The sequence below is a fragment of the Haliaeetus albicilla genome, chromosome 2, assembly GCF_947461875.1.
Source record: "Haliaeetus albicilla chromosome 2, bHalAlb1.1, whole genome shotgun sequence".
Lineage (NCBI taxonomy): Eukaryota > Metazoa > Chordata > Aves > Accipitriformes > Accipitridae > Haliaeetus > Haliaeetus albicilla.
Genome location: NC_091484.1, coordinates 61,923,656 through 61,949,495, shown reverse-complemented (window position 1 = coordinate 61,949,495; position 25,840 = coordinate 61,923,656). Strand labels below are relative to the sequence as shown.

At 40.7% G+C, this 25,840-nt stretch overlaps 1 protein-coding gene across 2 annotated transcripts in view; it reads right to left on the bottom strand.

The window, feature by feature from the left end:
• GPR158 (G protein-coupled receptor 158) overlaps positions 1-25,840 on the bottom strand; it is a 206,752-nt gene that overhangs the window by 31,093 nt on the left and 149,819 nt on the right. For both annotated transcript variants that reach the window (XM_069777227.1, XM_069777219.1), the window contains exon 6: positions 24,258-24,367. In XM_069777227.1, coding sequence (XP_069633328.1) covers positions 24,258-24,367 — 110 coding nt within the window. The remainder of the gene's footprint in view (positions 1-24,257; positions 24,368-25,840) is intronic.

Genomic DNA, 25,840 nt, shown 5'->3' with positions numbered 1-25,840 from the left:
TCAATAATTTCCTCCTGATAGCTATGTTTAAATAACTACATCCCTCACTTGGTAAAAATGAGGTCAGCTCCTCAGACATTTTTCTCCATAAGCAAACCAATCTTGCTGAGCTCTTTTCTTCATTCAAATTTGCAGTGGTTTTGTGGCAGAAACCTAATTCATAGATCCTTAAGACTCCTGCCACTAGTAGTTTAGACTGAAGATTATAAATCCTTCAGCCTATACAAGCTTTGGCTAAGCTAATTATTTGCTTCTTAAAAATCATCAGGTGGTTATTATCTTTTTGTAAATCTAAAGCCACTCAGTTCTTTACCCTTATCAAAGACTTTCAGAACAGGCAATACAAAAGACCTCAAGGTCACTATTTATCGGGAAGCTTACACTGTGAAAATAGATGCAAGAACTCCCTCCTGGTAATCCTTTCCTACAATAGGTCAAGAACATTTCCAAGGCTTTCATTACAAAATTTGCTTCACAGAGCGCTCTGGAGTTGAACGTACAAAAGCCAACTCCCTTCCTGATCCCGGCTCACAACGTTTCATTTAGCAAAGGCTGATGAGTAAAACCAGCTGGGATGACACAAATTCTCCTCCTTGTTAGTGCTGCTCCATACAGGCATCCTCTCCCACTGAAAACATTCACAGGCAATTTCAACAACCTTTTCAAATGTCAGAGGCATTTTCTAGGGATCAGCAATAAGGTAGCTTGGTCAAAACCTTATGCCAAAGCTTGTATTTTTGTTCTCAAACTAATTGTACTACAGATAGGGAAAGTCTTGCCGTGGATAAAGCCCAAATCCAGGCCAAAATAGATTTGGGGGTGGCTATGTATCTTGATATAGAAAGATTTTCTTTCCTTTCTTCTCCTCCTTAGTTCACTGGCAAGCATTGTACTTCTGATCAGAGAATGATAAGCCTCACTTAAAAAAGACAGTACCTTTTCAGCGCTTTTAATGTGGCCAGAAAACCAAAATACCTCCTTCTTTTTAAGCTAAAAGACAGCAGTTATTCTGACCCATTTGCATGATGTGACAAGTTGCAGCTTTAAGAAAAACAATACATGTGAAATTTTCAACAGTAGAAATCCATAGTAGCTGCACTACATGCTTCACCAGTTTTAAAAATTTAAGTTATTAGATTAATTTATTAAGGTACTCTATAAGAAGAATGCAAGGCTTTTCTCTGGATCAAAAAGCAGTGAACAAAAATTTAGTGGACTTGAGTGAATTACAACTCACTCTGCTAGCTGTTGTTTATTGTGAGGACTGAACTATACATCCATAGCATATTTACAGACCACTATATTTTGCTTTTTGAGAAATGGCACTAAACAGTAGTCAGCAACTGAAGGAAAACAACATAACCATAATTTCACAGATAAATGTCTTAATGTTCATAGATGAATGCTTCATTGTTTTCCCCTTTGTATCCCATTACAGGTGGTTAATATGATATTGTAACTGTTAGTTCATGTGTGCTACATTGTAGATTGAACAAGATAAAAAGATTTCACTAAAAAGATGTCATTAATTTACTTATTTTTTATCTCTAATTACACAGCAAGTTTCTATACTAAAGCAGCATAAACTGAAATGTGCTGTTACGTGATCTCTTTTGTCTAGTTAGCTGCTTTAACAACTTAAAAACTATTAAAGGTGTTCTTATAATAGTATCATACAATTCTGCTACTGAATTTCTAGAGCAGGATCTGAGATCCTACAGCTTGTAGGCCAGATGCAGCTCTTCACTTCATTTCACCCAGGCCGGGCAGTTACTAGCTGACATCCCTGGGAGCCCATTAATGCACAGACCAGTGCAGGTGTTTGCACAGTTTCCATGGCCCCAGCAGCGAGAAGGTTCCCCATCCCTGCTGTAAAGGAACAAAGCCATTCATTTACAAGACCTAATCACAGAGTCTGAGTTTGGGTTTGTCATCACAGGAGCTTCAGTGACCAAATCATTTCTCTGAATACTCCACTTGTAGAAGATGAAAAGCAGAACAAAACTCATTTCTCCTTAGGAGTTGAATTGTGCTTTCCTTACACAGTTTCTCATGCTGATGAGATTTTCTTGAGGATCTTCAATCTCCATGTGACATCTGGTATTGGCTATATTTGTAAGATACTAAAGATACAATTCTTTAAGAAATGATGGGGTCAGTAGACTTCTTTGACACAAGTGAAATTGCCCTGTCTGTCAATGGACTGCTGAGCAAGCTCAGGAAGGGATCTGGGAGACATCAGTGGGTGACAGTAGATGTGGAGCAGATCCAGGAGCCTGGAAACAAAATTCCCAAGAACCAGAGGAGACTGTGGAGAGCTTGATGTAACTTCAAAATTCTTTAAGCTGGATCAGATCAAGACCTGCTCTGCAAGGGCATAGTACACAAGTGAAGAATTAGGCACAAACACTGTTATTTCTGGTTTGATATATCTAGTTGCCTTGTGTTTTTTCCATTAAAAAAATCAGTCACCTTGATTGGTCAAACAGATGCCTAATTTTCTGAGTTTTCTCTTTCCCTTTCTGAAGGAAGTTCCTGCAGGACAAGGTGCATACAGCTCAAAGTTGTCGCTGACTGTGGGTCTAGCTGCATGGTCAGAGGATACTCAAGAGAAGTATTTTTCAAATTAAACTGGTTTAAGTATATTGCCTTGAAAATATCCCAGTGAAAAGAAAGAAACGAGGAGAAGTACTGCATCTGTGAAGCACTCACTAAAGCACTACGCACAAAATCTTTTGGCACAAAAGTATCTCCTCACAAATTTACTTCCAAGTGCTTGTTTCCTTTTCTGCCATGAAATGACGTTCCTACACACTACTTTAAAATGGTAATCTATTATTAAAGATGTAGGAAGCAAACATCAGCAATCGAAGGGACAAAAACCTCTCCCATCTTTATAAAATTTAACACATCACCGTTTTTATGCCCTTCTGTTTCTTCCATGTCTTTTGGAGTGTGTTTTTTTCCTTTCACTTTCCTTCTGTCAGAATGTTCCAGTGCTGGAAGTTACTGTGAACTGGTTAAGAGAGGTTCATACAGCTGCTTCCATATTGGATGACCAGAAGCATGTGCACCTTTACATATCCAAATAAAGCCATACAAATATTCACATTTTTTTAATCACATCATCCTCTGAATCTTATCACTTCATTGCTAATCATACTCAGATATGGAAACCTTATTTAAAAAAAAAAAAAAATCCTGAATTTCAGCAAACACTGATGAAATTTACATTGTGGAATTTCCAAAATTTATGCTTTTCCCCTCAAATTAATACAGTTAATATGTGCAAAAATCTCTACTAGTCCATATAAATTAACCATGCAGAGTTCTTACATAGCAGCCCTCAAAGTTATCTACCTTTTTCTAACAAAATAAGACTTAAGTAATCATGAACAAGAACAATCCAAATCTGCATTTCTTTTCAACCATGAGGACAACGAGGAGGAGGATGCACTGAAAGGTCCAGTCTTTGATGTGTTCTGCTCTCATTTACATGCATTCATTACCATGGCAGATAATCAAATAGCACAGATGTAACAGAAAGAACTTGTCCTACTGTTTTACTTCCTTTAGGTGTAAGAAAGAGTAATCACACGCACTGGACACAATCATCCTCTCAGATCCACAGTGCAGACTTCAGTACTTCAGAAGAGCTCAAGAAGAGGTGCTGGGTTGACAACACCCTTATTATACGATGCAAATATGACAGGGGTTAATGAAACGTGGTACAGAAAGCTGCGGAAAGACATAACTGTGATATTTAGTTATAATATTTGTTGAGGATTTTGTGCCCATTTTAATAAAATAAATGTTAACCACTTCAAAATGTGATTGACAGGCAGCAGTGTTTTATATCAACGCTACTGAAAAAGAAACTCTTTATCAGCATTGTGTTCTCCTTCCACTTGTGGAATAAATATTAACTTTATCTCGTGGTTGTGCACGCAGGTATCATGGCTAAGACCTTCATGGATATTTGAAAGGAAAGTTTATTCTTCAGCTTGTCTGCAAAAGATAAGATTCAAACCACTCTTACAACAGATAAAATCAGAACACCTCCACCTGTCACAAGATACAGCAGTGTTACCACCAATAGAAATTGAGACCATAAACAATGCTAACTTCTTTGGATAAAATTTCCATATGATAAAATATTGTTATTATTAACAATACTCCTCTGCAAATGTGCACCTCGAGTAGATTACACTGAAGGGAATGAAAATCCTGGCAAGGGTATTAAAGCTCATCAGGCATCTGGGGAATTATTGTGTCTCTGGTCGATTAATTCACAGAATGCCAGAATAGCTAAGGTTGGAATGGAGAGATTAAGAAATCGCCTAACCCAACCCTCCTGATCAAAGCTGGATCAACAACAGCACGTTACTCAGGACCTTGTACAGTTGGGTTTTGAGTTACTTGTCTATGTTAAGCATCTCCTACAGTAGGGAAAGGAAGAGGCCAGTTGCTGGCATGGAGGAGCAGTGACCCTCTCATAGAATAAAAAGTCCAACATGCAAGTTAAATACCAAAGGCTTCCACAGAAGCTTCATGTCTTTCAATGCAACTTCCAGGCTCAAAGGAGATACTTAAGATGCAGGAATAACATCACATATAAATATGCCTCTATCAATACAGAAGTGCAGATGTGGCTATTAAAGGTTGCAGTACTACCCACAGACCTCCCCTTGCTTTGGTAGTCTTCTTATTTTACATTTTAAAATTCTCCATTCTCAAAAGCAACAATGACAAAAGGTTCCAAGCCTTCATTATTGCAAACTCCTGTCTCTTCTTCTGAATGCAGATGATGCAAAGGACAAACAGGCATTAGTTGGTAACCAAGCTGCTAGTCACATAAATTCCCTGACATATTGCCCAACTTATTTATGCTTCCTTCTTAGCATTCACTAAGAACTTTAGAAAAAAGAAAATTCTACAGTAAACAGACAAACATAGAATTTTTAGGTCAAATCTCACTCATACTCCAGTATGTCAAAGACCTCTCCTGACGGAAGAACAAGTGGAGCAATGACTGTATAAGAAAATGAACATCAGTATGTGCAAAGCAGCTTCTCCACTAAAGCAGGAAACAAATTCTGGCCAGAGCAAAGTCAAATACAGAAGAATGAGAAGAATGCATGTCTTCTGTTTATAATACCACAGCAAAGGAACAAATAGATAAAAAATCAAGCAACAAAAAAGCCCCAGCTCTATGAAATTGACATCTGATAAACTGTTAAAGAGGGATGGATTCTTCTGCTCTGATTAGCCTCAGCTTGGCTCATGCAAGCAGCACGGCACACAGCAGTACAGACCAGCCCTGTGCTTTTGCGTATGCTATTTCTGCATGGAACTGGCATGCTACTGACTATGGTCATTGAAACAGATCAGTTACATTCGTGCTCTGGAGGAGATAAATTGCATTCTGCATGTTCTTCTTCCAATTTTTTGTATAAAATACAACATACAGTTAAAGGAAATTTAAAGAATCGTAGTGCAGAATCATTGTAGAGTGTCAGCAATATCTGAATAAAATTAATCCTTTCATAAGCTTCCATGTTCTATTGCCAGGTAAATGCTCATCCAACTATGTTTACTCTCAATATGTTTAAGTATGTGTAGTAATCAGAAAAAACTGCTAATTATGTTAATCATGAGCACTTCTGAGGAAGCTAGTTTCCTGGAAACTAGTTTCTGAATGTCTGTCTGAATTTAAATTTTGTGAAAATAATTAAAGTTGCTTGTCTTGACAAATACTTGCTGTTCCCGCCCCTGCACTGCATAGTACCACAGTGCTAGGAATCTGCCTTAACAGCTAGGACTACCCCCTGAAGCGACAGCACTAATGGTGTCCTTAAAAATAACTGCTGATCACAAGACTGGAGTGCTCCATGGATGGGTACAGGCAGTTTGGCAAGGACAGACTGGAAGGGCAAGTTGCTCTGTTTGTGAGAGGGCAGCTGGGATGCATGGAGCTCTGCCTTGGGACACTGGCTGAACCAGCTGAGAGTTATGGTGACACTGTGGTGGGTGTCTGCTACAGACTGCCTGATCAGGAATACAAAGACAGCAGGTCCTGAGGTAGACCTTCTTCAGACAACTGGTGGAAGCCTCATGGTTGCAGGTCCTGGTCCTCATGACGGTTTTCAGCAACCCCAACATCTGCTGGAAGTGCAACACAGCAGGGCACAGGCAGTCCAGGAGGCCTCTGGAATGTGCTGATGGTAACTTTTTGATGCAAATGACTGAGGAGCCAAGGAAAGGAGACACTCTGCTGGACCTCATGCCTACAGAGAAGGAAGAACTGCTGGGACTGTGAAGGTCAGGGACAACTTTGGCTGCAGTGATCATGAATGGTGGAGTTCAGGATCCTGAGAGAACAGAAAAAAGCTTCAAGCTCCTTCAAGCTCAGGAATGGACCATACGAACTTGCAGGAAATCAAGCAAAGGTGGCAAGAGGCCTGCATGGATGAACAGGGAGCTCCTGACTAAACTCAGACATTAAAAGGAAGCATACAAGAAGTGGAAGGAGGACCCAGGTGACCCAGGAGGCATATAGAGACCCTGTCTGAGCATACAGCAATGGATTTAGGGAAGCCAAAACCCACCTGTAGTTCAGTCTGGTGAGGGCTGATTCAACTGGCAACAAGAAAGGCTTCTACAGGTGTAACAGCAGCATCATCAGCAAAACCAAAAAAAGCTTAGGGAAAATGCAGGCCCACTGCTGAATGATGCAGAGACCTGGTGGCAAGTGACACAGAAAAGACTGAAATACTCAATGCCTTCTTCACCTCAGTCTTTACTAGTAGGACTTGCTTTCAGGAATCCCAGGTCCCCAAGACCAGTGGGAAAGTCTAGAGCAAGGAAGATTTAACCTTGATGGAGAAGAATCACATTAGGGAATGCTTAAGTGAACTGGATATACTGAAGTCCATGCATGGGACGTGACAAGATGTAGCCAATGTCATTGCAAGGCCAGTTTCAATACTCTTTGAAACTTCATGGTGGTCAAGGGAGGTTCCTATTGACTGGATGAAAGCAAATGTCACTCTGACCTTCAAGAAAGGCAAGAAGGAGGATCCCAGGAATTACAGGCTGGGCAAAGTTATCTCAATCCTTGGGAAGGTGATAGAAACAAATCCTGGAAATATTTTCCGAACACATTAAGGACAAGGTGACTGGGAGTAGTCAGCATGGATTTATGAAGACGAAATGATGCCTGACTGACCTGATAGTTTTCTGCAAGGAGATGACTGGCTTGCTGAGGGAAGAGCAGTGCATGTTGTTTATCTTGACACAGGAAGACTTTTGACACAGTTTTCTATAAAATCCTCATAGGCAAGCTGATGAAATACAGGTGAGAGAAAATGACAGTGAGCTGGTGTGAAAACTGGCTGAACTGCCAGGCTGAGAGGGTTGTGGATTAGCAGCAAGAAGTCCATTTGGAGGTCAGTCACTAGTTGTGTACCCCAGGGGTCAATACTGGGGCCAACACTGTTTAACCTCTTCATTGATGACCTAGACAGTGGAGCAGAGTACACCCTCAAGAAGTCTGCAGGTGGTACCAAACTGGGAGGAGTGGTTGAGAGACCAGATGGTTTTCCTGCCATTCAGGGGGACTGAAACAGGCTAGAGAAATGAGCAAACAGAAATGTCAAAGTTCAACAAAGGGAAATGCTGAGTCCTGCAGCTGGGCAAGAATAACCCCATGCAGCAGTACATGCTTGGGGCCGACTGGCTGGAAAGCAGCTTTGCAGAAGATGACTTGGGGATACTGGTGGACACCAAATTGACCATGAGCCAGCAATGTACCCTTGTGGCAAAGAAGGCCACCAGCAGCCTCATGGACTATATGAGGCAGAGTATGTTCAGCAAGTTGAGGGAGGTGGTCCTATCCCTCCAGTCAGCATTGTTGAGTCCACACGTGGGGTGCTGTGTCCAGTTCTGGGCTCCCTGGTACAAGAGAGACACGGACATACTGGAGCCGAGCCCAGTGAAGGGGCACAAAGATAATTAAAGGACTTGAGCAACTCTCATAAAGGGAGAGGCTGAAAGGGCTGGGACTGTTCAGCCTGGAGAAGAGAAGGCTCCGGGAGAATCTTATCAATGTATAGCAATATCTGATGGGAGGGAGTAAAAAAGATGGAGCCAGACTCTTCTCAGTGGTGCCCTGTGACAAGATGAGAGGCCATGGGCACAAATTAAAACCCAGGAAATTCCATTTAAACATAAGAAAACCCTTTTTTTCTGTGAATGTGGTCAGACACTAGAATAGGTTGCCAAGAGAGGTTGTGGATCTCCGTCCTTGGAGAAATTCAGAACTTGACTGTACATGGCTCTGAGCATCCTGCTCTGGCTGAGCCTGCTCTGGGCAGGTGGGTTAGACTATATAATCTCCAGACGTCCTTGCCAACCTCAACTCTTCTGTGATTCTGTAATCTTTGTGTAGTCAGTATACAGATGTATAGATAGATGGAAGAAACTCAGAAGTCACTAATATTGTCTTAGTATGCTTTCTGCAACAAGCTTTTTATTCAGACCTTAAATCTTAAGATTTAATATGCTTTAGAAGTGTATTAGCATTAAAAGTATAGTTAGCATTAGAAGCTCTTTTATATAACTTGTTCTATGAACTTCTTCAGAGCTTTCACTGAATATTCCACAAAGTATCACAAATTCTGCTCTCAGGGGCCCACTAAAGTACACCTTTTCACTTTTATTTTCCAAATTTATTACTAGACAACACTGTCACCCATTCTAATGAAGAGGGTAATGCAATACTCATAGTCCCCTGCAAAGTTATATATATCAGTGCAACATACAACTTCAATAAATAAATGAAACATTCTGTTCATTTTTCATTCTGCAATAAAATATTCAAGTTTAAAAAGTCAGCTGCAAGAAACACTAACTCTTATCTTCTGTGCTTCCTTTCCTGCACAGGAAGAAATAGCATCGTCTGACAAGCTGAATTCTGAAAAGTGTCACATTATGTGTTCACCATAAAACAATGAAAAAAAATGACTATATAAATTATGGTCAAAGGTTTAATTGTCAAGGGTTCTAAGCCAATCTAGAAAAACAAGAATAATGTGTCTAAAGATAAACTGAATTAAAATTATTCTGCTGTTCTGAAGGAGCATTAAGCAAGCACACAGGAGAGCTAATCTAAATGCCACAATTTTCAGGAAGAAAGAGGAGCTTTATTGCTATGAGATAGATAAAACACTCAGAGATTCTCACTTAAGTCAAATGTAAAGGATGTAAAAGATGCAGACCCAGGCAATCTACCCACATACAGCAATGAGACCCTACTGACAACAAAATGGACTGAACAGAATGAGAGAAAAATGCAATAAGCTCAAAGCTCCATAGAATCTGCAAAGATGAAATAAGGACAAAAGGTCCCAGGTTCACTTTGAGGTCACATACACATTAGAAGGGTGTTGATAGCCATGAATTTTTTTTAAAGAGTAGTTATTTAAACAGAAATATTCCAATCAGAGAGACATCAAAATGCAGTGGCAATGACCTTGCTTTACAACCAAATAACCCAAAGAAACAAACAGTGAAAAAAGGAGGAATTAAAAAGACTCCTTCCTTATTAATAGTCAGACATTGACCCAAATTCAGATGTGGTGACATCCATGCAACAAGAGCTAATCACACAAGAAACAGATCTGGATTCTTGAATATAGCAAGCAGCTTAAATGTGGTGTTTCATATAGCATGAAGACAAAAATAAAACAAATTAGTGCAGTCTAACTGAACACAGAGACAAAAGGGAAAGGAAAACATGGTTTGTTTTTACTGAAAATAGTCTTGAGATACATCATTTGGTTTCTGTATTCTATCTGACAAGTCTTGCAAATGACATTGATGACTCTGACTTTGCATGTTAATGCAGATGCATGATGACAGACCTGAGGCTTTCCAGGGCAGGGCATGCTGCCAGCTCTTCATACATCCAAGCCTGCTAGGGCTGCATCCAGGCTGCAAACTAGGAAACAGCTGAGCTTAAACGTTCATTGCCTTCTAAGAAGATAGCTACAAAATCTGTCTCACTCATTTTGATTTCCACTGTCTTTCAGGTTACTCAATTTTGCTATTCTCGACAGTCTTGTGTTCATTCCAGAAGCTTGGGAGCCCACCCAGGAAACACTTCTGGAATTTGGGATAAATCATATTGTTTGGGTTTGCAGGATGATCTCTGTCAGTGGCTTTAATACAGTCACTATACTTGTAGTAACAAGATGCAGAAAACAACTACAAAGTTCACTGACTTGATTTACAAATTCTACCTTTTTTCTTACAAAAAGACTCACATCTCAAGCCTAAAGGGATTTGGGTTGGGTTTTTTGTTTGTTTGTTTGTTTTTTCCAGAAAGCCTGTGCAGTCTGGCTGGACTGCAGGTTTAACAGACACATTGCACTCTGGCCACTGTGTGACTCTGTACAAGAATGCGCTTGCCAGCTGTGGGGAACTGCGCCTTTAGAAAGGAAGGTCTGGCAGAACGCTACCGCAGCTGGTGGCTGTGCCCCTCCTGTTGCGCAATGCTGACTGGATTGTGCCCACTGGATAAAGCAGACTTTGGCTCTGCACAATTTCTGAACGCTACAGAAGGAAAACAAACAAGATACAGACAACTCTTAGTTCTCTGTAGTCAGCCTATCTTTCTCAGCTCAAGAAACAGTTTAGGTGTTTCATGGTGCCTAGAGTTGGAACTGGCAAACCCTTCAAACCCAGGCAAGCTGAGCACATGCAACCAGGAGCACTGAGGAGTGAGCAGCAGGCACACAATGACAGCTAGCCACGAAACTGCTACGCTGAAATTTGAAAGTGCAGGACTTTCTTCATAAAAGTGGTATTTTAAACAGACACCCAAAAGATGGTTTGTAACATATCTATGGTGAAGAACTGGTCTTGTCATTTGAGGTGCAGCAGCTGAGTAACACACCTGGTTGTGGCTGACATCCGATTGAAAAAACTCAGAAGGGAATTACTAGGATCCCAGAATTAGCCCTTTAAAAAGTTGCTAGGATTTGTCTAGCAAATAAATTACCTAAACAGAACTTGGGATCAGAAGACCTGTGGGACAAAAAGGCATGTGGAGGAATCTACAATAAACACTGCATTGTACCTGATGGCACTAGACAAGGTGTTTGAAGAACATAGATGTCTTGTCTAGTGCATGCCCAGTGTTCGAAGAAAGTCTGAAGAATGACACAAGTCTGCCTGCCCCAGCTAAGCACTCACACCCTGCACAGGACTAAACCAGCAACGCTGCTGGCTCCACAGCAGTGATGAATGAACCAACAAAGTATCATACCATTAACCTTAAGGCGGTCCAAGGTAGACAAGTCAAAATGGCACCTGAAATAATACCTAGTGCTCAAAGTAAATGCACAGCTAATGAAAAATAAGGGTAGTTTTGGAGTTAAGTGGTAAGGAAATATCCTGTAAGCTGTTAACTTAAATATACATATGGATAAATAGATAATTTGAAAAGACTCAGTTTATAGCTTTTATCAACAAAAATGCATATGATTTAAGAGGATAAAAGTATGCCTCACTCTTGGTCTCGCTCAGCTATACCCTTCTTCAGCGAGGCAAGGAACAGGCAACTGAGGAACATCCTGGCAGAACACAGCAGTGGCATAAGAGTCCAAATGACCTATAGTTTTATGACATCAGTGATTTATGCTGCTTACCACATGGCATCAGCTTAAGTGGAGTGAAAGTCACTTGCTGCTACGACAAACAAGCAAGGGAATAGGTAGTTCTGGTTCTCCAGAAGGGAAATGAAGACTAGCTAAAGGTGCAACCCTGCCCCTGTGAGGCTACAATATAAGTAAGAACGTGAAAGAAACATTTGGATGCCCTAGCCAGGGAAAACCTGGAGGACATGGACTAGGCCAAATGCTGAGACAACTGTGCAATACTCTCATCTTCAGGAGACACGGCACAGAGATGCTGTACAGTATCAGGACTGGAAGCACCGTGTCTATGTTAGAGAGGTGCGCACCTCAGCTATTTGTTAAGAGTTAGGGTTTTTGTTCAAGTTGGCCTCAAGTTGTGCTGGGGGAGGTGTAGATTGGATATTAGGAAAAATTTCTTCACAGAAAGGGTTATCAAGCATTGGAACAGGCTGCCCGGGGAAGTAGTTGAGTCACCATCCCCAGAGGTATTTAAAAGACGTGTAGACGTGGTGCTTAGGGACATGGTTTAGCAGTGGACTTGGCAGTGTTAGGTTAACAGTTGGACTTGATGATCTTAAGGGTCTTTTCCAACCCAAATGGTTCTATGATTCTATGATTCTATGTTTGGCACGCTGTTGCAGGGCTCTACTGCTTTCAGGTAGCTGCATGATATTGTACCTTGTGGGAGAAAATCAAGTGTCAGCACTTGTTTGGTACTCCTGCGCCATGCTTCAATACATGGCACATGCCTACTGTCTCCTCTGTGTGAGATATAGGTTATCTTGGGCATGACTAAATTTTCAGTCAGAATCACAAAAGCTGTCAGCACAAACCCCATTAATCTATATAAGTGTCATTTCGGTACAGGAAGAACTCTAGAACAGTTGTCCAAGGGTCTAAGTATCTTTGATGAAAGCTAGTGGTTCTGGGCAAAGATAAACAAATACCAGAATGCCACATGAGACAAACAGCGAGCACAGGAACAAAGTTCAAAGAGGAGTATAAATAGACAGTGGCCACCACCGTCATGTTTCCCTCCCAAAATGAGAAAAGGATGTGAAAACACATAGAATGGTCAACAAGGATTTTGTGTCTGGTCCTTATCAGCGATCCTGATGGTGCAGCTGTGCAGCAGATGTGAGTGCAAATCCCAATAAAGAATGTAAAAAAACAGTATGTGTTTATTCAATGGGCTTCCAGCCCTGAGGTATCATTGTAGGAAGCAAACAAACCGAACTGAGTGCCAGCCAATATATCCGACAGTTTCCTTACAAGAGACTGAGCCACAGACAAAACTGAACATTACATATGTCCTTGCAAACCCCTACATTTTAATACATTCAAATGCTAAAATGGTCAATGTCTCTTTTTCACAGGTATAATACGTTTTTATTCATCAGAGGCCAATGCTAGCTGATACTCACCAGAAGCCATCAATTGCTGCTTCTAAAAAGAGTTTGACAGTCAGCACCTATAAGGTTCCCAGAGCAATACATAGGCTATTTTCTCAACTAGCAAAGTATGTCTTGCAAATTGAATAAAAACTTGGAAGAGATTTGGTCATTGCAGCCACATTCTCCAAAGCATTTGAAAAAGTGCAGAGGAGCAAAGTCCAGAGCTGGATTATGTTAATCCGATTTAAAAGAAAAAAAAGCCTGCCCAGTCTAAGATAGAAGGGAGACTTATTGCTGAGGAAAGATCCTGCATAAAGTAATTAAGGCTGTTACTAAAGGATGGCTGGGACAGTGTAATTCCAGCCCTTTTATCAGTTTCAAGGCTCTCAGCACTATATGGAGTTTTGTTCAAAGCCAACAAGAGAGTGATTTCTGAGGTGCTAGAGAAATATGTCAGAAGGAATATATGATGGTCGTTTATGGACTGAAGGAAACCATAGGAGAGCTAGAAAATACACAGTTTAATAAAAAAATAATTTCAAATATGAAGTTCAATACACAACTTTATAAAACAAATATGAACAGTAGCATTAAAAAATTCTAAAAGCTTGTCACACACCAAAACTAGAAAGCCAAGTCAAGCAGAAGAACAGAAGATCTGCAAAAATGTGCACACAAATTTGATTGCAACATCTGGAAATAAACAGTTCCTAGATTTTTAGCTTTATTTCAGTGAGACAATGGTACAGAACAATTCCACCTTTATACAAATCAACTCTCTTTTTACTAGCCCTGGTGAAACTGCCACTGTACCTCCTGACATTGGCCGTTGTTTAGAGGCCATGAATTTACGTAGTTTGAGCTGAAGTATGATTTCAGACATGTAATGCCAAATTGCATCATTTTCAATTAAAGAGTAGAAAATGATGTCAAAGCAATGCTGAAAAACATCAGAGAAAGACCCTGGTCCACATACAGAAACAAGGCAGCACCAACAAATCCCTGGCTGCCGCTGCCGAACACTTTTTAGAATAGAAAGCTGAAAACAAGAACGCCTGCAGTGGTGGAAACTGATGCTAGAGTCAGAGGCTCTTAACGGATATATTAAAAGATAGGCAAGGAGAAACAAAAAGCTGAGGAAGATTTGTGGTCACAAGAGTGGCTGCCACTTCCCAACAACTCTGTGCAAGCCAATGCTGGAGGCAGAGGCTGCCAACAGCAGAGGCTTCGCCACAGCAGCCCTGCGCCCACACAAAGTTGTAACCTTCCCTAGGCATGCCTGGGAGAAACAGGTGGCACCTCCCTGAAATCCCAGCAGGGGTGAGAGAGATTGTTTTGCTCAGAAGATCTCAGGAAAATAATAGATGTTGCTGTTGCAGAGGCCAAGTGCAGAACATGGCTCCACCAGGACAACCGCGCTGCTATGAACTGCCAGAGCACAATGGTGGTGATGGCTGGGAAGAGACCCAGAGACCCGTGAGTAACCCAGCGCTGCTAGCAAACTTAATTCACCCATTAGAAACAGGCGTTCAAAATTTTACACTGATTATTCACTGCTAGTATTTTTCGATTTTCCCAGAAACAGAGGCTCCAGCTTGAACGGTATACAACTAACTGCAATTATGTACAGAGGCTCACATTGTGCACGTGGAAGAGGTAGGACTCAAGTCAAGAAAATCCAAAACTCAGCTGCATGTAAAGCCCACCAGTGCACTGTACTGCAATGCTCTGCAATAGCAAAAGAGTTTTAATTTTTAATACAATTTTTTTGTGGTAATTTTTAATTGAAAATATTACAGATTACTCTAAAAGGTATAGCTTGATACTTGTGACTGAATTAATAAATACTGAAGCTTTCTTCAGGACCTACTGTCTATGTATTCCTGAACTTCAAGCAGCCAAGGCAGTGTTATCTTAAGCTTTCCAGTTCAGATCATGGATCTAATACATGGCATCTAAAATTCTTATAGAGCCTTGGACATCTTTCAGAAAAGCATATATGAGGATAACTCACCAATGTGCAGACTGGTACAACGCTGACCAGCTTTACCCCTGTGTATATTACAGCATGGCAACACAGCATTTTATGTCACCACTGGTTGGTTACTGTTGATCAGATAAAGACTCAATTTTCAAGAACATAGTGGCAACTTCACAATAATCCAGAAAAGAGCAACTAGTATCTGAGAATATTTGGTCCAGGCACCAGTTTTCCTAGCCCTAAAGATCTGCTTAAGGTAAGTGATCAGGACCAATTTCAAAGCAACTGGTGTATCCCATTAAACAGTACAACTATAAATATGTCATTTCAGTTTATAAATATGCTTAAGTTCTCAATAGACCCATACTAACATGAATGCTATCATTTCTATTGCATGTTCATAAAAGAAAGGCCAAATATAGGACTTTTTAAATAGAACCCCCTGTAATTTGTAGTAGTATTTAACTATAGAATATCTTCCAAGAAGGGATTCAGTTTTGATCTGAAAGCAGCACAAAAAATTCCTCATTTTTCTCGTTAGATTTTTCAGTAGCTAAGCACCCCTCTGAGAAGAATTTGTGCCAGATTGCTCATTTGAATTTCTCTGGCTTTGGCTCCCAGCTACCAGATCTTATTAAACCTCAGTCCAGTAGATTAAAGAGCCTTTTGTGACTACTTTTTCTCTCCTTGCTTGTTTATACACCACACAAGAAGTCATCTCTCAGTCTTCTTGCTGATCTAAAAAACAGATTAGGTTTCACAGTATCATGCACTTTTCCTAGCCCTCAAATACTTTCTGAACCACATCCATCTATCGCACACCCCCTTTAAAAATGCATCTCAGGAACAGGACATAATGCATTTGTATTAGTCTCAAAGATGTCACCTCCTGCTGCAAAATCAATTCTCTACTGATAACGTTTAAAACTCCTCCTCAACTTTGTGTCTTTAACTAGTCCTTAACTATAATTTGCCTTTTGGCTGTATTCCAGTGTATCTCTTTGACTAAGCCCAAATTACCAAGCAATAAAGATTACTTTTCATTACTATCCTTTCTGAAACAAAATTTGCCATTTCACCAAGCTTTGTCTTATTCACAAATTTTATGAGTAATCATTTTATGCTTGGTTCTTCATTGCAACTGAAAATGCTAAATAGTATCAGGCTTACGCCTGACCCTTCACAGTAGTTCTCCAGAAGCCTCCCCTCCAGTCATGACTTTTCACTGACAATCAGCATATGTGATTTGCAAATCTCTGCTTCCTCTTAACCGTGATCAGCCCCTGTGTGTGCAGTGTGAGTCAGATACTTAACTTCTCTTCACACTCCTCCACAAATAGCCTATAACTCATGTATTGCAGTGCAATGCCTGGTTTCTCTTTCATGCCATAATCCCACCCAGCAGACAGCTCGGCAGCAGATACCTTGTTCCACCGACCACTTCTGTCCTTCCCATGTAACGAGAAAAAAAACAGTCTGTAGAGCTACATTACTTGTATTGCAAATGCATGCACAAATGCATGCCCACCTGGAAGGAAGATGCTGCTGTATTGCACCACAACACAAAGTTTTGCCTCCTGAGGGGGTCCTGGGCTTGGGTAAGGTCTCAGAGAGGATGGGTTCCAGCTCCAGTTCCAAAGTCCTTCTGCTATCATGTAATCTGATGTGCAAAACCAGCCCTTTCTCCCATTATCGCACATGGTGCTCTTGCATGCCATCAAGACATCTGAAAGGTATTGTGATACCTGTGGACCATTGCAGGGGGCCTTCCAACCCACTGTTGTGGGGTTTTTTTAATCATGATAGCAATATAATTTAATATTAAAACACCATATACTTTCTTTATCTTCTCTTTGAACTTTCCTTAGCCAAACTCAGTCTACTATGATAAAGCAGAATGTGTGCTATATTAAGGTGATTAAAAAAAGCAGCCCATGGAACTGTACAGTGGTATCTACAATATTTTTATATAAATTAAATATTAATAGGAATATGGATGAGAATATTTTCAGGATCACAGTACTCTAATAATCTTACATACTTTATATGCCACTGATTTTTTTGCTTAAAGATAATGTTTATTAGTCCCACTTCTACACTGTGCTTCATCAAGATTAATTCTGCACCGAGTGTCTTAATAACAGTTGTGCTACATTTTATTAGTTTATACATATGAAAGTAGATATTTTATTCAGAAATATGAAACAGAAACATTATGCTGTCTAGTTAAGGCTAGTTATTGCTTGAGAATGGCAGGGATACAAAAGAGCTAAATAGGGTTTTAATAATGCAGATTTCATTGGGAAAAAAGCCACAATAAAATAGAATATGACTGTTATTTAATCTAGAAGAACTACGAAAATGAGAATTTCATCCTGAATGTGCATCATGTAGGAATGCTATATGGAATTTACTAAACTCTCTAAGTTGTTGTCTAAAGACCTGGGTTTTTGTATACCATAAAAATAAATAAACAAACAAGCAAAAGTTTGCAGCAGGCAAGAGAAATGAATTATACTCAGGAAACGAATTAATTAGGCTAAGACATGCTAACAAGAAAACAGATTTTTCCATGACCAGTCTAATTAGTGAAACTTCATTCCTTATGAACTCCTACTGTACGCGCATACGCTTTTCCAGCAAGTCCAACTCCCTTCCTCCCTAAACGGCATCTCCCAGCCTTCCACTCTGCCCCCAGCCCTTAAAGCCCCCGTTTCTCTGCCTTTTCCTCCAACAGACAGGCACAGGGCACAGCGCAGGAGCAGCCAGCAGCACGTGCCCACTGACCACCCAGGGCACATCAGGCGGAGAAGGACCTGCTGATGCTGCGGGTTTCAGCCTTCAATCTGCAGGAACATTCATAAGGTCTGTTTTCCACCCCAACACTGTTTTCCATAAAGCTTTGCAGGGCTTAGTGTATACAACCTCTTCTTCACTGTTATCTTTGAACTCTCTTTTCATAAAAAAGAAGCATCCGTGATGTGAGCTTCATATGATGCAAATGACAAGAATCCTCGCACATTTTCCGTGTGCTGCTTTCCTTCTTCTTTAAACAAAGATGGGTAAACGTGCTACATGTTGAAAAAGCAGTGGAAGAGGACAAGGATGCCTTGCTCTCACAGAAGATTTAATTTTTCTTAATTAAATTAAGTTCACAATAAATACAAAAAGTACCTGATGCCTTTCTTTTTTCCCCATGTCTCTTTTAGCTGAAACTAGGTACCTCCCTCTCATGTGAGTCATCACTACAAGAAAACAAAGCTGGTGATAGTGAGGTGACAGTAATGAAGGAAGGCTCTTTTTTAACCCTTATGGTTTCTGCACTGCTGCTGGCTCTGATATTCAAACCAGCATCATGCAGCTCTCGCATAAACACAAATTGAAGAGAAAAGGCAGAACAGGGAGCTACAGCTGCAAGAGCATCAAAAAGGCATGGAGCTCCAGGAGCCCACAGCAAAACATATATGGCTGTGAGCCATTCTCTGCCAAGCACTGGCAAATTTTGGAACCTTCTTGAGTTAATTTTCCTTGTAGAAGAGAAACTGGCAGTACAAAACAAGAATCTTCTCAGCGCAGGATGTTTATTTTCAAAAGTCCAGCTGCCCTTCTTCCTGAAGCCGGAACGATAACAAGCAGTGCTCAGGCAACAATGTTCAGCCAAGGCTTCAGACTGGGTGTCTCTCCCCTCTCCAGAAAAATGTCTTCACGTCTTCATCTCCCTCCCTCCAGGGATCTGCACAGATTTGTGTGCCAGACACATCACTTACTGCTTCTCTGATGGCAGCTTCATGTCTGACCACATACTCTTCTCTTCTCCTGCTTAAGACAATGCAGTCAGAGACCAGGGAAACTGCACATTGAACCTCCTTCTGTGAGGTTGCATGGAACATACAGAAACATGGTGTCACTGAGCTTTGTTTGCATTATCAGGAATTAAAGTTAATGGGGAAACTTGAGATTACACCTTTGTTACGTAACTGCACAAAACTAACCTCAGTTTTTATCCGGTTTATCTGTTAATTCAAACCCAATTCCTACAAAAAGCCATCTCACCCAGGAGAGGAGTACTTTAAAGTTTATCAGCCTTGCAGTCAATTCTAACTCAAGTTGCAGCCTGCCCGCTTTCAGGAGGAGAAGAGGGGAAATCACTCATTTGTAGACAGTTCCACAAATCCCTCAGAAGGAGAGGCAGACAAATTCTCCTTCCAAGGCCTGGGCAAGATTTATAGCAAGTTTCAGCACAAAGAACCATGGAATAGATCCTATAACATACACCCATAGTGTCCACAGCAAGTTTGTCTCAGGATGGTTGGTCTTTAGAGGGGAGTTCACAGTGACAGGTCACTTGGCTTTCTTGCAGCTGATGCTGTGATTTATTTTGTGGGAATATAATAAACAGGAATAGCTGCCCCCATGCATTTCCCATAACATCACAGGAACTGTATTTACAAAATGAACAGAGCTGCATAAATACAACAAAGATCAAACTTCTCAGGTGTTAAAATAAACTACTTCCAGGGAAGAGAAAGAGAAATGGTCAGAATGGTTATAGTAAGGCCCCATGGTGTAACCATCTCTATGGCTTGACTAAACCACCCCTTTTCCTGCCTTGCAAACAGACTCAAACACCTAATCCTGCCAGTCAAGTTAAAGCAGTAGAAACCCAAACAATTTCACAATGCAGTATCAGACCAGAGCTCAGGACACTGCATTTCTGCAACAGTAACATCTGCCTCCAAAACAATTTTTCCCCTTTTTTTTTTTCCACATGGGATAACAACCGCTACAGACCACACCCAGTGGCAAAATCCAACAGAAAAATCCATCTGCCTGAAGCCACTTCACACTTGCTTTCCATAAGAAAAAAGCAAGTAATTTGATAGAAATTAAATCTCCCACTTTTCTGGAGGTTTCAACCAAAATGACCACAACGGCTTGACTCATTTCAAAAACAAAGGGTAGCTCACTGCTACAGCCGATAGCCATCTCACTGTCCTTGCCCACCTACTGAGGTTATACAGTAACCACTACTCCGAGACAAAACTTCTCTCTGCGGTACTTCATCACTAGTGCCCCTTTTCATGGAAACATCGGGTAGTGGCGTATTGGCATTATGGAACTATCATCTATTGGCACTATGAACTGTGAAATATTGGCCTAGGGACCACCCAACTGTACAGGCTCCAGCTGCTGAGGCACCTTCTGCCCCTTTCTGCACCATGTTCCCAACAGCCACTTCTAGCTGGGATCATCTGTATGTTCTTTCCCTCCCCTAGCTACAAGAGGAGGTTACGCCATGTCCTCCTCTTTTATGTTCTCACTGTCAATGCTCACCTCCACTCAAGTGCTTCAAGAAGCAAACTTACATCTTCTTTGGATTCTCTGCTAGCACGAGTCTCCTCTTCTGTAAGACACCGAGCCACGACACATGACATGCTGCACCGCACACTACCCACACTGCTCTTCTCCTCTTTTCTTTATCACCTACAAAGACCTGTAAGAAGCGCCACTACTTTCTCTGACTGTACCAGATGGCAAGGCACAGCAATGGCAATCTTAGCACAGCATTTAGGTGAAGTACAGAATTGCCTCATAGTGTTAACATCTTCTTGTTCCCCCCCAACACGCCCATCCCACCATCACTACTTAAAAAAAGACCATTGTCTGTCATTGCCTTGTTTTCCATATCTGGAACATTAATTTCTCCATACCTTCTCATTCTCCTCACTTCCTCACTCTCCTCCTTTTTTTCTTACTAATATAAGAAATGGAGACTCCGAAAACTAGAGACCCCATTCCTGGGTTTCATTCTCCTAAAATGTGTGTAAGCTATCCTACGTATATACACATGCACATATACATATATGTATATCTGTATGTATATACCTATAGCTTTCTTCCATTCTTATGCTTTAATCCAGAATTAAGGATTCTGTACTGATCCTGACACCAAGATGGTAGAAGTTCACAAATTATTAAAAATAATGAGATAACCTGTTCATAAAATACAGGACTTGAAAAAGGACACAGTCTTCAGTCCCAGAAATATACTGAAAGATGCAACATCAGCAGCTCTTTTAAACTGAAAAGGTTAAATTTGAAGCATCATTATTTCTTGAGAGCATTATTTTGAAGAATTCACTGTTGAGGAAAGTATTGAGTTTTATGTTCAGCTAGATTTCTTAAATTTAGATTTCTCTACAGCTAGATTTCTTAAATTAAGCTCATTTCCTTACCCCCATTCTTCCACCCCCAGAAACATCAGCTCATTATTTTAAAAATGCACAATGAGTGAGAAAGAGGCAATTTAAGATGAGGCACTGTAGAAATTGACTGTGATGGGTGTACAAAGAATGAAGCAGTACATGACTTCCCTGTTCTTTTACTTTTCCTTAAGCATCTGCTTTTGGCTACTTTTCTGATTTCTCCTTGATGCTTGACCCTAACGAAACCTCAAAGACCTCCTCAGGAAGTGGGGAGCTACAGGAAAACAAAGTCACAAAGAAAAGAAAGTGTTTCCAGTGCCTCCTACCTGGCTTTGGATAACCTTCATGCTCCAGTGCTACTAAAAGCACCTCATTTGTTGAGAAATACAGCTTTAGACTTTCTGGTTATCATTAACAGCTGCTTCTACACAACATTGGATTTCCCATTAAATTTAGAAAAATCACAAGTTCCTTGCTAGGAATCAGTTCTTTCCCCAGGCAAGACACAGGTTACCTGCAGGAGGGAACCAGTGCTTGTCATGAATATTTGTGGTGTCTGTAGTAAGCCATTCTTCAACCCTGCAATGCCTGTGGATTAAATTACATCTGCCAAAAATGTCTACCAAATTTCTATTAGCATCATATTATTCCTAATTAGCATAACTGTTGCAAATGTATATAATAAAACATATATCTAACTTGACTTGGTCTTCTGCAAGGCATGCTCCCTGACTGAAATATTCAGTACTAAAAAAAGACCACAGTATCATGAATGTAGGAAATGAATGGTCAGGATACCTGGGTGGAAACCAAGGATAGATTCCTAGAGAAAGTAATTCTAGATTAATATACTGAATAGGGTTTTTTTTCTCTTCATGATTCACAAAGAAATATAGAATTATTCAGGTTGGAATTACCTTAGAAGGTCACCCAGTACTCACAGCAGGCTTAACACTGAATCCAGACCAGGTTGCTCAGGGCTTTATCCAGTTGGGTCTTGAAAACCTCCTAGTATGGAAATTCATAACCTTATGGGCTACCAGCTCCACTGCTTAATTACCCTGATAGTGAAAATGTTTTCCTTGTATGACATTGACACTGATGCTAATTTATATATTGTATAAAGTTGAAATCTCCCATTTCAATCTGTTGTTGTCTTTTGTTCTCCCAGTATATGCCACTGTAAAGAGCATGGCTCCATCTTCTCAGTAACCTCCTTATAGGTGTTGGATAGCTGCTGTTACGTCCCTCCAGCACATCTCTTCTCCAGGCTGAACAAGCCCTGCTGCCTCAACCTCTCCTTGCAGCGCCAGTGCTCCAAGCTCTGACCATCCTGATGTCCTTTCACTGAACTCACTCGAGTTCAGTGATGTCTTGGGAAAGTCCAAAACTGGACACAGCATTGCAGGTATGGTCTAAGGCATGCTGCGTAAGGGAGAATAATCACTTCCCTCAACCTTCTGGCTGCTCTCCTGTTGATGCAGTCCAGTCTGCTGATAGCCTTCATTGTTTTATGCTGATCAAGGCTGAGGGCGTAGTTCACTCTTGGTTTCTTATTCAGTCCTTGTCCCATTTGCTGACCCTGTCAGCACAGGTGCAAAGTAACACTGAAGAGCTGAATGAGCAAAGCAGAAGTGCAAGATTTTCTGCCCCATTTTGCAGAAATTCATATAAATGGAAGATCAACTGCCCTGTCAGGATATTGCTTCCTCAAATCACGTAAAATCATATAAACAGCCTGTTAGGGTAGCAGAACTGCAATGACAATGTGAGTCTTCCATAGTCTTAGGCTGTTTCTCTATATATCTGAGCTATAGATAACAAACCATCCAAGCAAAGTCACCAGTTCTGCTACATCTTTTCTACAGTGCTCTAGTTGTTATTCTTTTTGCATCAGAAATTGTTCATCCCAGAAAAAGGGTGTGGGATTTTCTGGATGATTTTCAGTGCAAAGATGTGGCCAGACATAGCATTATACAGTCAGAGTTTACCAGCTACAGTGTACACTTGTAACCAGGGCACAAATAAAAGGGAGCTGCAAGAAGAGGCTCTATTTCAATGGGAAAGCACGGTTTTCCACCGAAAATGTGACAAGCCAACAGTGCAACATGAAACACAAGATATTCTCAGTCCTCATTCAGTTTACAAGTATAATACCAAACCTCCTCTATCTAACACGCCAACACAGTAATGAAACTAAGATAAAGAGATGAGCAAGCCTACTTCATCCAAGATGTTCAAGTACCAATATACACATACTGCATGTCTCTTTGCTTCAATAAAAATACTTGCAGAATCTATCACTAAGTTTTTTCACTAAAGTTTAAAGAGGAAGAAGCATTAGGATTTTATCCAGTATACCCAGAAAAGGCTTCAGTTTTTAAGGGTACTGTAGAAGTGGGATTTGAATCTCTGAATCGCATGTGAATGCACTGCCAACCCCATGGAACCCAGAATTTTCCACACTTTTTGCTGGTGGGAACTGATGCTTGTGAGTGTGTAGCCTGTCTGCTATGATTGCCTGAAGAAAGCAGCCTTTGACTTATGAGCCATAAGAAAACATATTAAGAATATACACCACAGCATATTGTTTTACCCACCATAGCTGTATCTAAACACTTAGAAAGCATCTCTCTATGAACACTTTAGAAGGAAAATTTTGAACACTTTTGAACACTCTATGAACACTTCTGTATTTTCCTATATTCAAGGAAAATATATTCACCTTCTGTGAAAAGGGGTTCTTGCACAATTTTACAGCTGATGTATATATTTTTCATCAAACCCTGTCGGCATTCATAGTTCTCTACTGGGATTAGTAGCATATAATTTGAGCAGGAATAGTGAGAAGAAATACCCAGTGTTTTTAAAAATCACAAGCGGCGCTTGATTATAATATTTGCAGCTCTTCCATCTAAGTAACCACACAGATTGCACATACTCCCACAGAGATGGAAATTAATAATATGTGAAATACCTGTGCAGCTTGAGCGTCACAGTTCCATAAACAGTAGCAAAGCCCAGAAGACGAACCCATCTTAGGAGAACACAGCGAAATACACTTGGCTCAAAATACAAAATGACAACCTATAGAACAGAAAGATAGAGAGAGCTTCAGTACTGCTTTAATGTGAAAGTAGTTCTTCATTCAAATGCAGAATAGTTGCAAAACAGGACAGCAGACATATTTCAGCTTGTACTGCTGTATATTTAGATTTTCTAGTAAAGTGATGGGATGATCAGATCAACCAGCTGGCACAGTTCTAGGCACCAACTCCTTTTGAAGGGAGCTGGCAAAAGCCCTGTGACAGACTGTGAAGTGACAACACTTTTAAATGCAATTCCACTGACTTTTCTTACCCAAGTGAAAACATGTACCCAGAGAAGAGGATAGAAGAGACAAGGACATTTTCCTTGAGCTATTTCAGTAATATGCAGCTGGCCTAATTCTGGTTTGATGGACTGTATTTACTAGGTTACACTTCAAAGTCACTCCTTCTAATAAACCTAGCAAAATGATAGCTGCTCATTTTTTTCTGCCAACTATTCTGCTGCACTAAAAATGATTGCACTGTCCAAAACCCCAAAATCTTGATGTCATATTTCACTCTTTCTTATTCTTCTCCATATATTTTCCCTAAGCTATACCAAATCTCCCTATAGATCACCACTGTCTTAACAAAAATAACCTTTTTGTTCACGTATGGATTTCTCTAATCACAACAACAGAAAGGTCCTACTGGCCTTTTGCTCTATCTACCAAGTACCACGCATGAGGACAACACTCAATAAACAGTAACATAAAGCTACTTCTGCAGGTATAGTGCGTATAAAAGCATCACTACCAAGTAAAATGCCACCCTTATCTAAAACAGGGCTGCTCAAATGGTGGGCTCAGTCATGATCTGAACCAGGAGTCCATTTCTTCTCATTTCAACAGACATTGTCCCTGGTGTCCTGAGGGATGACCCCATATTCTTTCCTACTCGTCCGTCCCTGCCAGGAGCCTGCTGTCCCAGGGATTTGGCTGTACACTGCCTTCATCCTACCTGCAGACCCTGCTTGGTCCAGCAAAGCTAGATCCCGTGCATCCCACCCATCTGACCAGAACCTGATGAAAGCCCCAATGCACCGTAGCACAAATTAATTGGGTAATCCTGGTCTAGAGAAGGAAAGCACTGAAACATTTCAGGCCATCTGCCACAGCTTCATTTAGAGTCAGTGCATTCTGGCAGTTGAGGTAGTATTGTGCCTACCGGCTGCCACATGATATTATTTTCCCAAGTAAATGCTTTTCTGTGTGGGAATTCAAGCCCAGGATATTGGCCAAAAGCCCAGGACTACGTCCTTTGGGTGACATAGACATATTTAGGAGAGTGGGGGCAAAAATGGCAGACATGTGGGCTGAGAGAGATAGAAGAAACTGCTGTGCTTCGCTGGCATGTTTTTTTTACAGCAGAATCAAGCTATTTCTTCAAAAAACATGGTTTGTTGAATCAAACCATGGTGCAAAATTTAATCTGCTTTTTTCACTGTTATTGGACTGACATGTTTCAAGGT